Source organism: Phasianus colchicus, chromosome 5, assembly GCF_987193195.1.
Source record: "Phasianus colchicus chromosome 5, bPhaCol1.hap1.1, whole genome shotgun sequence".
Lineage (NCBI taxonomy): Eukaryota > Metazoa > Chordata > Aves > Galliformes > Phasianidae > Phasianus > Phasianus colchicus.
The window spans coordinates 17,596,996-17,609,448 of NC_143440.1; the positions used below are offsets into that span (position 1 = coordinate 17,596,996).

The window sequence follows — 12,453 nt, forward strand, 5'->3', positions numbered from 1 at the left end:
CAGCAGCATACACAAGAAGCCACCTGCAACTTTTTTTTTTTTTTAAATTACCCATAACATAAGAAAGTCAGATGCCAGTCCTCATCCCTTCAAGGACTAGTTTATAAAATATCACCCTCAGTTTTTGTTTTCAATAAAAAAAGAACTGCTCAGCAGCCACAGTGATATTTCTTGCCTATAATCCAGCTCCTGGAATTTTAAGTCATTATAGTTAGTTAAAGTGATCTAAGGTTTTCACTTGGGAACATGACTTTTCCTCTTTTAAGTTTCCAAAATGTGTATCACATTCATATCATAAAAAGGTGTCAAATGTTAGCAGTCAGACCTGGAATGTTCTGCAGTGGTTGTTTCCAAGATTCTGTACTTTTTTCCCCCCCCGAAATATGAAAACAAAGCAAAATGAACCAACTCTATTTTCTATAGTTACAGAAGCCTCACTTTGAACCTTGGGAAGGTGATGGAACAGCTCATTCCCAAAACCATTTCCAGACACAGGAAGGAGAAAATTATTAGAAGTAGTCATCACAGATCCACCAAAGGGAAGTCACATCCTGATAAGCTGACAAGTTGGTAATAAAATCACCAACCCCATGGATATCATCTTTCTAGACAGCCTTTGACACTGTACCCGAAAAGATGCTCATAGAGAAGCTGTTGGAGCATAGGCTGAACAAGTGAACTGAGGTCGATCAAAAACTGACTGAATAGCCAGGCCCAGAGGGCACCAGTCAATAGCACACAAGTGCATTCAAGCAGTCATACTCAAATCTCATTCTTTCAAGCTGCGTTTGTAATATTATCAAAAAAAGAAAAGCAGGAATCTTTTAGATACTCTACCTCCCTTGCATTTTAGTTTTATTTTACACTAGATAAAGTCTTTTGCTATAGTTCTTAGCTTGATTTTCATATACAGATATAGACAAAACCTTTTATTTTGTGGTAGAAACACATTTTAATTTTGGAAAGACCTGCAAGGATAAGAAGCTAATCTTTACTTCCTCACATATATATATAAAATGCTGTGTCACAATGGAAAGCATAGCAATAACAGCAGAGTAGCAAAGACACAGGCTACAGCAAGCAAGGATTTACTCAAACGCAACAGCCATGTGCACAGAAAAAAAGAAGCTGCTTACCCCTAGGCAGCCTCCAGCAAGCACAAATCTCCAATGATCCCCTTGCCTCCACCACCAACCCATAAATGAGGTCTGGGAAGGGGTGGATCCTGGCTCGCCCTTCCCTCCCCCCCTTCTAGTCACACAGGTGTATTGCATTACACGCAGCTGAGCTCCCCTGGCTTGGCCCTGCCTTCCCACCAGGTGCTCAATCACTGGTTCAAGCTGTGACTTGCATTTAGCCTACATCACCTCATCATTTTAAAAAACTTTAAACAGGAAAAAAAAATTATTTTCTTTATGAATACTACAGTTAGTGTAATCACATAAATATATACAGCCATTGCTTTTGCAATCAAATAATTAAAGACCTGAAAGAGGAACACCAAAAAAGTGAAGACATATACTCCTATGTAATGAGCTAGGGAACAACAAAAGCATAAAAACAAAAATAATAAATTCATGATCTAATGAGAAGATCATGAAAGTAAAATAAAATTTTTACAAATACATGAATTCTATGACATCACTTATAAAAAAAAAATGAAAACAAGAAGAACATGACAGAAAATCACACAGGTAATAGAGTCAGTAAAAAAACTACTTTAGTTACTTGTTTTCTGTAGTAAAAAACAGGACTGAATATTGTGATTTCATGTATGCACCACCTACTAAGAATGCTTGACATTTAGTCAACTTGTGGTCGGTTTTTTTGTTTTTGTTTTTCTTTTAGGTACAGGTTGTTTCCAGATCTCCTGGGGCCAACTGTCATTAACTACTCTGGTATAAAAGAGCCTGACATAATTTCTAGCCTTAATCACAAAAGGTGGTAAATACTTTATACCTAATTCTCACAACGAATCTGCATGCATACATTATTGCCTGTAAGACAGACAGCTGTAAAGGACCATGACCAACTGAACTGAGATTTGTACATTTTATCATTGTCAGCTACTTGAGCTCTTCATACGTGAAAAAGTAGCAAAGCAGATCTTTGACAGTATTCGGATGATAGAAGAGACTGACAGAAGTCGTGGTAGAATGGTAAGAAGTTTAGAGTGCATGCATTATAATATTCACTGTTTCATTTTGCTTACTGCATCAGGAAAGAAAAAAATAGCTAATATTGCTTTTGTTTTCTTTCAGAAAACTAAAGCTGTTGTGCTTTTTGCTTGTGTCATCTTCATGGTTTTTCTTATAGTTGAAATCGGGTGTGCTCCAAAGGTAAACAGTGATAAAAATGTCTTTATTGTATAAGAGGGTTTGCTTCTAGTGAAATAACAGCCAGTTTCTTTCTATAACTTACAGGGTAAAACCATAGTGAGAAACTGGGGCCCACAATCAATTCTATATCTCAAAGGACGCTGTAAGTTACATTCAAAAGCTGTTCTGTGGACAGTGAAGCTGTATGCCGATTTGGACTAAGAAGTTGAAAATTTGTTAATAGATTTTTAAAATGTTTTTCTACATGCAAACTGAATGATGCATTTTATTACAGGCTTTTAAATACCAGTTCTGATTATTTTAAGGCCAGCTAGCAAATAGGTGTTTTGCTTTGCTGAAATTTAGAGGAATCTTCACAGTAAGCAATCATCTCTTTATACTAAATAACCAGAAAAAGACAAATGCTTGTGAGTAATAAGTGAGAGGAATGTGAAGTTGGCTTCTGTTTGCCAACAGAATGTCACTGAGTAGGCAGCCCTTCTAAAAATATATTTAAAAACAAGACATTTGAATTAAAGAGGTACTTGAAGAAGAGAGGCTCTATAGTACACCTACTCAGTATCTTCAGATATTACTCAGGTGACATTTGCTCTAGAGATTGAGAACTGCAGCTGCTCTACTCTTTTGACTTCCAGGATATACGTACAGTATTTGGTGAACAATTCAAAGAGTGATTGGTGGCCCAAGAGTTTTTTGCTGTAATGCTATGTGCCCTATGATTTGTAATTTCTGAAGACTGTCTGGCTTTAGGAGTTTAATTCTAGGCTAAGATATTATTAGAATTATCTTGAAGTGGTTCAGTGTGAAATCAAAATATTTCTGAGATGTACATACAGTAGATCTGAGGCAAATTTATTTTGAAATTTAAGTTACTGGATTATTGCCCTGTTGCTTTGGAGTGCGTGCAACTGCTGATGGAACCATTTTTTGGAATTTTCTTTCTCTCTCATTTATCACTAGATACAGGAGATACACCTCTGAAAAGGATGAACAGTACTACAAGCTTAACCTGGAGGACTTCAGCGCATTTTTAAAAAGTAATTTCTTAAGAAAAACATTTATAATTTGCTATTTCTCTGTTGATTTCTATCATAGTTCTATCATTTTTATCATAGCAAAATCCTTGAGGAGCCGGGTATTTCTAACTCCATGGAATTTACACTGCAGAGGATATTTCCTGGTTTGGTACACTGACTTAAATTAAGGGAAAAGTAGATTGAGGTCAGGATTTTTCCAAGTGCTAAGAATGATTTTGTTCCTGCTGCCTTTTACAACTTGAGCCAAGCACACAGCACTGCCTTCTCTCCAAAACCACTGGTATTCTAAGAATTCAACTATTTACTGGAGAAAAGAAAACAAAAAGAACACTGGTGGTCTTTCTGTTTAAGCAGAGTTGAGAAAAGGCCAGCAGCAGTTTTGTGCACATTCAGAGTCAAAAAGACTATAGCAGGAAGACAACTGGGTATAAGAAAAAAGAAAGACAGAGTTTCACTTCAAGGTCTTCCTAGAATAGTGACTGTAGAAATAATAATTACCAGAAAATTAGTCGTGGAAACAAAGCTCGAAAGAGAATGGATTTTCCCAGCAACAGCTCAACCAGCCATAGAGAATGAACACAGCTTCAGTTTTAGTGATTTAGATCACAGTGATATTGTTGGAAAGCATATAGGGATTGCTGAATCACAGCTTGAACCTCTGATTGACCACGTGAGGCAAGCAATGAGTCAGCCATGGGAGCACAGGTGAAGGTAATTCACCTGTGCTACTGAAAGGGGTGGAGCCTGGCTCCACCTCTCCCAGATCCTATTTAAGTGCTGACTGCCACTGAGGAAGGCTCTCTTCCTGGAGATCACTACTCATGGTGAATGTTGTGAGCCTATGACATCAGTAAGCATTTTCCATTTATTATCTTCCTGTTGCAATAATCTTACTTAGTCTAACTTTCCTGGATATTTCTTAATTATAACATCTGTATATTCACTGATTATAGAGAAAGTGAAAGGAAAATAGACCAGAAATAACAAAAAAGCAATTTCATGCATAGATAACCTTCCTCACCCTTGGGTTGTTGTTGTGGAGAAAAATGTCACAATTCAGTTAGGCCTATGAAAAACATTCAAGGTTAAGCTTTTGACACCCTATTATAGAACTAGCTCAGTACATGCTTTCTATCTGAGCAAGAACAATATTCCAGGCTTTTAAAACTGACAGATAAGCATCTGCAGCTGCTGTAGTATAGGTGCAGGACCCAAACCCAATATCTGAGGATGTCAGAGAAAAGATCTCATCTTCAGTGCAGCTAGAATGGGTTATGAAAATGAATCATAGATACCAAACTTTGCTTCCTACAGAATGTCCAGACAACATATACTGACTTTGTGTTTTCTGGTGTTTTTTTTTCCTTTAACTTTAGGCTGTGTTCAAAACCACTGAACATCCTGAAAATCAGAAGATTTAAAGCCCAAAGCATGGATGTTAGATGCTTGGAATAAATCAAAGCTTTCCTTTGTTTGCTACAAACATCTCATTCTGAGAAACAATAATAAATATTTTAACTGAATGTTAATACTGCAGATGTCACAGTGTAAGTCTCTTTAAGATATGCATGCATTATATCATCTTGTTCCAAGAGAAATCTTCATTAAACTTACATTTGAAAGTTAATAAAACTAAATGCTTGCTAATACAACTCATCTTGTTTTCTTTTTCCTTACACTATATGAAAGATATGACATAAACTTAAAAGCTTGTATGTACCTTTATAATTTTCTTAGTTGTCTGCGAAAAGCAGCAGAGCTCAAAACGTAAGCATTTTTTGGCTCTTCTTAGAGAACCTGTCACCTGTCAATATTGTGATGCTACAATATTCATCTAACTTCATGAACTATTTTTAGCTTCTCCCTGTGTCTGAGCCTATCACTCTTCCGTACCAGTCTGCCAAAGATAATGAGGTGTCTTCCTGTAGATACAGTTGTGACTCACAGCAAATGCTAAGTATATTCTATGACAGGACACATGGAAATGATCGCATTATCTTTAGAGGTTAGTTAAACACAGATAAATGTGTTTGCTCCTTATTCAAGAAATTGCCAGAAACATTAACTGGCAGAAGAGCCCTCTACCAGCTCATGTTTCATATATTTTAATGAAACTAAATTTGCAGTGTGTGCTTTCTCTTCCAGCTTTGTTAAAAAAGAGATTAGAAATCTGAATAAATACTTGAAGAATTTTGTTGCTGTCAATTTAATGAGCCTTCCTAAAAACGTGCTATATTCTTGCCAGAGATCTAGAAAAACATGAATGTCTCAAGAAAGCTGCTTCTGACCTTCTCTATACAAATGGTAAATCTTATTATTTACCTGTTGAAAAGTTGAGTTAGTTTCTCACTCGTTATACTAACACAGGACAGCTGCCCCATGCAAAGTTAAATCCATGTACTTCTATGTAATCCATTTATTTCCATGTGAAGTTAAGGAATTATCTAGGATTATATAGTCCGATGTTGCTGCCTGATAAATAGGCTGTCACAACTCTGCATTCAGTGAAGTTTATTGATGCCACCTATACAATACAGCTGTACTCTAGTAGAGCATTTAGCTGAACTAAAGGAAACAATGAATGACACTATACAAATACAAGACTATCCCCAAAAGAAGCAAAGTTATGGAACTGGGTGAAGTGCAGAGGGACAAAGCAGGGTATGAGCAAGTCCCTACATAATATCACTGGCTTTTGTAACTAACTGAAGTTGAGTGAAAGGCTTCCACCAATTTCACTTGACTGCTTAACCCTGAGTCGGAAAGGAAAACTTTTCTTCACTGCTTATTCTAGTACTATAATGCAGAAAAGAGCATATTCAAGATACCCTATATGGCTCTGAAAATCTCACTAGTAGCTCCAATTGCAAGGACGGCTCCATGGAAGAAATTATTTCAACAGTCCATATAGAATCATAGAATGGCCTGGATTGAAAAGGACCACAGTGATCATCTAGTTTCAACCCCCCTGCTATGTGCAGGGTCACCATGCCGCCCAGAGCCACATCCAGGCTGGCCTTGAGTATAAATATGGGTCCATGCCATTCCTAAGGGGGTGAGGCACACGTTATATTAATTCAAATTTTCAAAAACAAGGGAGCAGTTAAGCACCATCATTTCCTGGACAGCCAAAGCTTGCCACTGCCTGTACCTCTCCCAGCTTATAGATGAGAGGTCACTTCCCAGCTCTCCCCACTTACACTTACTTTGATGAAGAAGACAGCTGTTAAATTTGCTCATATGCACTTAGAGCAAAGAAAAAGTATGTGAAAGTTGCAGAACTGAACAAAGGAGTTCTACAAGACAGATGCTCAGTAAAAAATAGTTTCAAGCTCTAAAGAAACTCAAGTATTTCTTCTTAAATAGGAGGAAGGAAATTGGGAGGAAAAATGATAAAACCTAGAAGCGACAAAAAGATCTGTCTATACATTTCTACTGAAGACTGAAAAAAATAATTTCTTTTCCTTAATTATATCTGCACTAGCATGGACAGTTTCCAAATCACGGCAGACCTGCAGGGACCTCTGATGCTGATGATTATATTCAGCGCAGTCAGTATCTCTCAAGAATTGCCTGTTTCTGCTTTTGACAGTATGTAAATCTTAATAGGCTTCTGAACTAGGCACAAGAGAAAACATATGCAGCGATGAAATGAGGCTGGAATAGTGATATGAAAATGGGAAAAAATAAACACTAAATAGGAACAGCTTCACAATGAAGTTGTTTTCTGTTTCCCCAGTCCTGTTGGGAGAAACAGAAATACAGTATATTCTTTCATCACAACTCTTTATGAAAAAAATGTTTCTAAAGTAGCTACTCTGATTCCAGGTGATTTCTGATCATTTCAAAGGAGCCACTTCTTTCACCATAAGCATTGCTAATAGGTGGCAACTACACACAACACTTGCATCAAATGAGTAACTTAAACTGATGCTTTTTCCATCTGCTGTGTTGACTGAACAATCCACATGTAGTCGGTGGGCTTTACCTTCATAATCAAAATGATTTGCAGGACCATGTTATTCTTATCAGTTCTGCACATCCTACGATGAAGGAAAACAAGCGAGGAATTCTTTCTACTCCAGGGCTATCAGCTTGCACTCAGCAATTCAAATATGTTACAGTAAGGCAGCAGAAAGTAAAATTTGCAAGGAGTACTTGCATCAAGCAATACCCTTTCACCTACTCAAACCCAAACACAAGCTTGGATGCCAACTGGCACCCTCTGTCTATGAAGTTTGATGCTGCATAATAGCAGTGAAGAGACTAATACCCTTTCTAGATTATTTGGGATTGAATTACTTAGCTAAGTTTACAGAGGATGGTTTGTCCGCTTTTCCTCAGCTGATATATTAAACACCTAATACTGCATCAATGTGAAATGTCATATTTTCCCCTAAGACACACAAAAAGGTGAAAGCTATAGCACAAATTAAATTCTGTTGCACATAGACTAATTAGAAGCTGATCCCGGTATTCATGAGGTTTGCCATATGAACAAATTAATAACTATTTAATTCAATATAACAATAAATCCATATCAGATTTGCTGGACCATCCAGATCAAAGGATACATCTTTTGCACAATAAATCTACTTCAAAGGCAGACATCTATGGCTTTGAAAACAGAGAACACAAACTCATGTATTTCAAATACATTTCTTCCATGCTGGTTAAAGAGCCTAAATACAAAGAGTTTTTTTTCCTTTATGGAATAGGAATGCGTAGCTTCAAACTACAATTTTGTTTCCCTCTTCCTTTCAAATGTAAAAACTTCCCCTCCCCCACCAATAATGTAATTATAGCTTCATGTTTCTCTTGTTACAAAGAATTGAAATGTTGCACTGCCTTTTACCAGCTTCCTTGCCAGGACAGAATACAGAGGGATGTGTTTCTAGCTACAGTAATTACCTTAATTTTGTAGGAACACAAGATTGCTGTGTAATCGGCTATTACTAATGCAATTACTCTGAAAAAATGGCTCACAACAAGATGTGTCAGAGGTGCTTCTACATCAGCACAGATTGTAGTAATTCAATAATGAGTCACATTTGGTCTCTGAAGTGGGTAATACTGACTGGCAAACATCCACACTATAAAGAAGATATATGAAAGCAGCATTTTGGGGGTATGCTTATAGGGTAAGCTACAGGGTTTTGCAAATTCACCATATTCCTCTTGCTCTCCCCAAAATATTAGCAGTATTTCTGTGATTTCTGCTATAGTAGAGGGCTCAGTTCAGAGCCCCATTGTGTTAAGTACTTGCTCAGATCTGCTGCTTCTAGCTTCTTGTAAAGACCTGACTAAGATCCCATTTAAGTAAATGGACTAGATGTTTTATGGGCTGAGCCCGAAACAACTGGAAGATTAAAGGAAAAGCATAAGTCATCCTGTTATATAGAATGGATAAGAATTCTAATTCGAGAAGGTCCTTTTCCCTGAAACAAGGCCATGGAAGTTCAGCAAATCTCTTTCAGAACCTGCAGGAAGCCTGTAGCAGAGCTAAGAGAACTTAGTTCTCCGAAGTCCTCATGTTACTCCTTAGCCACAAAGCACAGAGCTCTGTGCTTTATTAGGAACAATTAACTACCAGCACATCTCAAAGGGCAGATCCGATATAGCTTCATTAGTTGCTGAGTGTGATTGTTAAAAGGAATGATAATAACTAAACAAAATCATGCCACAGCAGGTTGCCATGCTGCAACATTAGGAAATGGACACTTGTACACAGATGGTCTCCATGCTTCCTGTCCTACTGATTACATGCAGCTCAACAGAATGAACTGACTTAATGTTACTTTGCCACATAGCCAGAAATACAGATATTCCCAAAATACCAAACATACATATAAAGTCTAATTGCAACAGGTATCACAGTTATTTCTCCCTTTAAAAAAATAATCTTGGAAAAAAACAAAACAAAAACAAAAACAAAAACCAAAAAACACAAAGAAAATTCGCCTAAAGGCAGAAGTCAAATTATGACAAATTATGAGTTTTATTGTACAGCAAGATTGCTAACACTGTCAGTGCAGTAAAACATAACATTATTCATCTAATTATTTTATATGTGTTCAGAGTTCATCACTTTCAGTAATATTCATTACTTCTTAAGGTACAGATGCCCAGACTTAGCCAGCTTTAACCCAATAGGGTAGAAGTGTGAGAAACTACCACATACTGCAGACAAGGGAAAGGCCCAGCCACAATCTGAGCTAACCTAACAGAATAACATGAGAAGTTTTTAGATATAAAATACTGAAAATGTAGAACCAAGAAGTCCCTTTGAGTGAAAAATGAAAATATTGTTAAGAAGCACGTGCTGATTTACTGCAGTCACCAGCAAGATTGAAACTATCAAACAAGGATGGAGAAAGTGGAGGAAGAAGGAATGATGGTGAGTGTAAAATGGTGACACATTGTCTATTTGTTTTCTACTGAACAGATCTTTGCCTAACCAAATCAACCTGGAGCAGCACAATATACCTGTTGTGCTGACCACACTCTGAGGATCCCAGTGCTGTGAGAAGCCTCCACCTCCACCCATGAGTTGTTCTTAAGCTCAAATTTTGCTCCTTCCTGAGCTACTTCTCAGACATACCTATGCCCACCTACACACCATGTTGATCTTGGCTCACTGATTTGAATTCCTGGTTTGACTTCATATTTACCTCATCACTACAGACTTGCCTAGCAACAAGCAGATCATTTTATTAGTCCCAAGAGCTCTTCATGCTGAGGCACCACGCACATTGCTGGTGTGCATTGTTGGCACAGAGAGCTGGATCTTCAAACACAGTCCCTTGTTGATGATGTGTACAGTTTCAAAGAGCCCACAGAACATCTGCTTTACATTCCCCAAACACTTCCCAGCAGTTTGTTGTACATTTCACTCACAACTCAAGAGATTCAAAACAAAACTGTGATACAGAAAGAATCAGAGACTGAGAGCATCAACAACAGCAGATAAGTTTTGGAACTGGTGAAACATAAAAAATTTCACAGATGATCCTACATAGACCTACATTATAAAAGAAAATTTTTAAAATTCCCTGTGAATTCTGTATCTTATGTGGCTGAAAAATCATTCATGATACTGAAGTGATCAATTTGAGCATGCACAATTAAACAGGAGAATTTATATCTCTGAGAAAGAGAATACACTCTGTTTGCATCTTTCCTCAGCAGGTCACAGTATTAAGCATTGAGAGGTTCTAAGAATGACATATCAAAGAGAAAAAATATTTTTCTGGGTGCCATAGATGACTAGTAAAAGCTGTGAAGTATGAGATTAATGCAAAGCAAATACAGCATAATATACTATCTCTCATTTTGAAAATCCCCTGAATATGCCAAAACACAGAAACCCAAACTCCTGTGCCACACACCCAGCAAACATGCTTAAATTATGCAATTATTTCTACATAAAAGGGCTACGTCTAAATGCAGTGCTGGACTGTCTTCCCACTGATATTCCATTACATCATGAGTGTCCTTTTGGCTTGTCTGGCCACACTGAACAAAGACACATCTGCAAAGTTTGCTGCATCTGCAAAGGTTGGTGTGAAAATAATGCCTCTTAATTATTTCCATGAAAATTAAAAACAATGTAAAGAGTACAATCACACTATTTACTAGAGCAAATTCTCAGCTACAAAACACTGTTTTTCAATAGTCACCACCATTAGGTATGCATTTTCACCAGCAGTGAACAAGAGCCTGCATGCCCGTGTTTATAACAATCTGCACCAGCAGAGATGAGCCACTGCTGCTGTTGCCACTGTTGAAGCACACCATTCACCACCTCATTGTGCTCACATCTACTGTTTCATCACCATAGACATTCAGCAAGCATTGATGAATTTCAGTGGCTGCAACTTTTTCCATGTGGAGGAAACCAATTCCATACCTTTACTTCATGTCGATGTCAGATGCCATTTTGTCAGACTGCCCCTCTGCTGCCATCTGTCTCACAGCAACAAGATGTAACAGAATGTTGGCAGGAAGGTTCAACCTCTACGGTCACACCACCAACATCCACCTCTGACACTGTGGGCCAATATAATAAAATAGGAAGCATTACTTTCAGAGTAGCCTTCATAAAATAAATGTAATATGGTTAATGCATATAAGTAACAAACTTATTTTAATTTTTTCTTTTAATTAAAATGTATAAAAAAGAAAGCAACAAAACTAACACATCAGTCTGGTTTGATGGCAGTGGCTGCAGTTCTAAGTATGTTCTCAAGGTGTTTGTCAGATTTTTGATGAAAAAGATCTTTTTTTTTTTTCACTTTTCCTGTGTTTCATCCTTGAAAAGTTGTTTACAAATGTACATACAGCAAAAGAAATGACATGAATAAGGCCTGACTGCAAGGCCTTTCTCTCTGGTAAGAGAGGGCTTATAGAAGTCTGGTAAGGAGCATGGTCAGATCTTGGATTGCAACTCTAAACATTCCTCTTGCAAATAACATATTTATGTTGACTGAAAATGAAGTTTCAAATAAACCAAAATATTTTTTTTTCTTGCACTTTTGAATACTATTCTCAAATTCCTTTATGAAAACGGAAAGCAAGGCTGCATATTTTTGCTGTTCACAGGACTTTTCAGCCAATGTATCAAAATCCATAAAATTCTTTGCCATAACTTCAGTTGTCACTGCACTGCATCCCCCCTCCCTTACCCCCACTACAGCCCCTACACTGGAAATCTTGACAACAGTTTACCAAGCATTTGAAGTACTCTGACATATCCATTGTTAAAAACTGAAATAGAAAAAAGATGTTTGATGAGAATGTTTCCTTTAAATAAGTTTGCAGTTGTAGCCATTAAAATAATCTCAACTTTATCCATCTTAAAAAAAAAAATTTAAAAAAAGGAAAAAAAAAGGAAGATTTCTTGCTATTTGCTATTTCAATAAGGCTAAAGATACTGGCAGTTTCAAAAAGATCAGGACTTTTTTTATCTTCAGAGTTAAAATATAATTAGTTCATGGAGTTATGAACCCATGGGCTTGCTCATTCTTTTTAAAAAATATATTAAGAAATATCAGAGACAGCTCTTGCCTAAGGGTGCT

General features: G+C 37.1%; 1 protein-coding gene and 1 long non-coding RNA gene across 7 annotated transcripts in view; one reads left to right on the forward strand and one right to left on the reverse strand.

Annotated features, from left to right (window-relative positions):
- The window catches only part of TESMIN (testis expressed metallothionein like protein), a 69,679-nt gene that overhangs the window by 40,102 nt on the left and 17,124 nt on the right, over window positions 1-12,453 (reverse strand). For 5 of the 6 annotated variants that reach the window (XM_090140688.1, XM_090140687.1, XM_090140686.1 and 2 more), the window contains exon 14: window positions 11,286-11,425. In XM_090140688.1, coding sequence (XP_089996814.1) covers window positions 11,386-11,425 — 40 coding nt within the window. In that variant the 3' untranslated portion in view covers window positions 11,286-11,385. Of the gene's footprint in view, window positions 1-11,285; window positions 11,426-12,103; window positions 12,143-12,453 lie in introns of all 6 variants that reach the window. The other variant, XM_090140689.1, reaches the window with a different exon arrangement.
- Window positions 1,533-5,295, forward strand: LOC116238998 (uncharacterized). The gene is made up of 7 exons (XR_016467243.1): window positions 1,533-1,694; window positions 1,849-1,941; window positions 2,067-2,159; window positions 2,262-2,339; window positions 2,424-2,481; window positions 3,300-3,376; window positions 4,753-5,295. It is a non-coding gene; the product is annotated as an uncharacterized LOC116238998 (long non-coding RNA).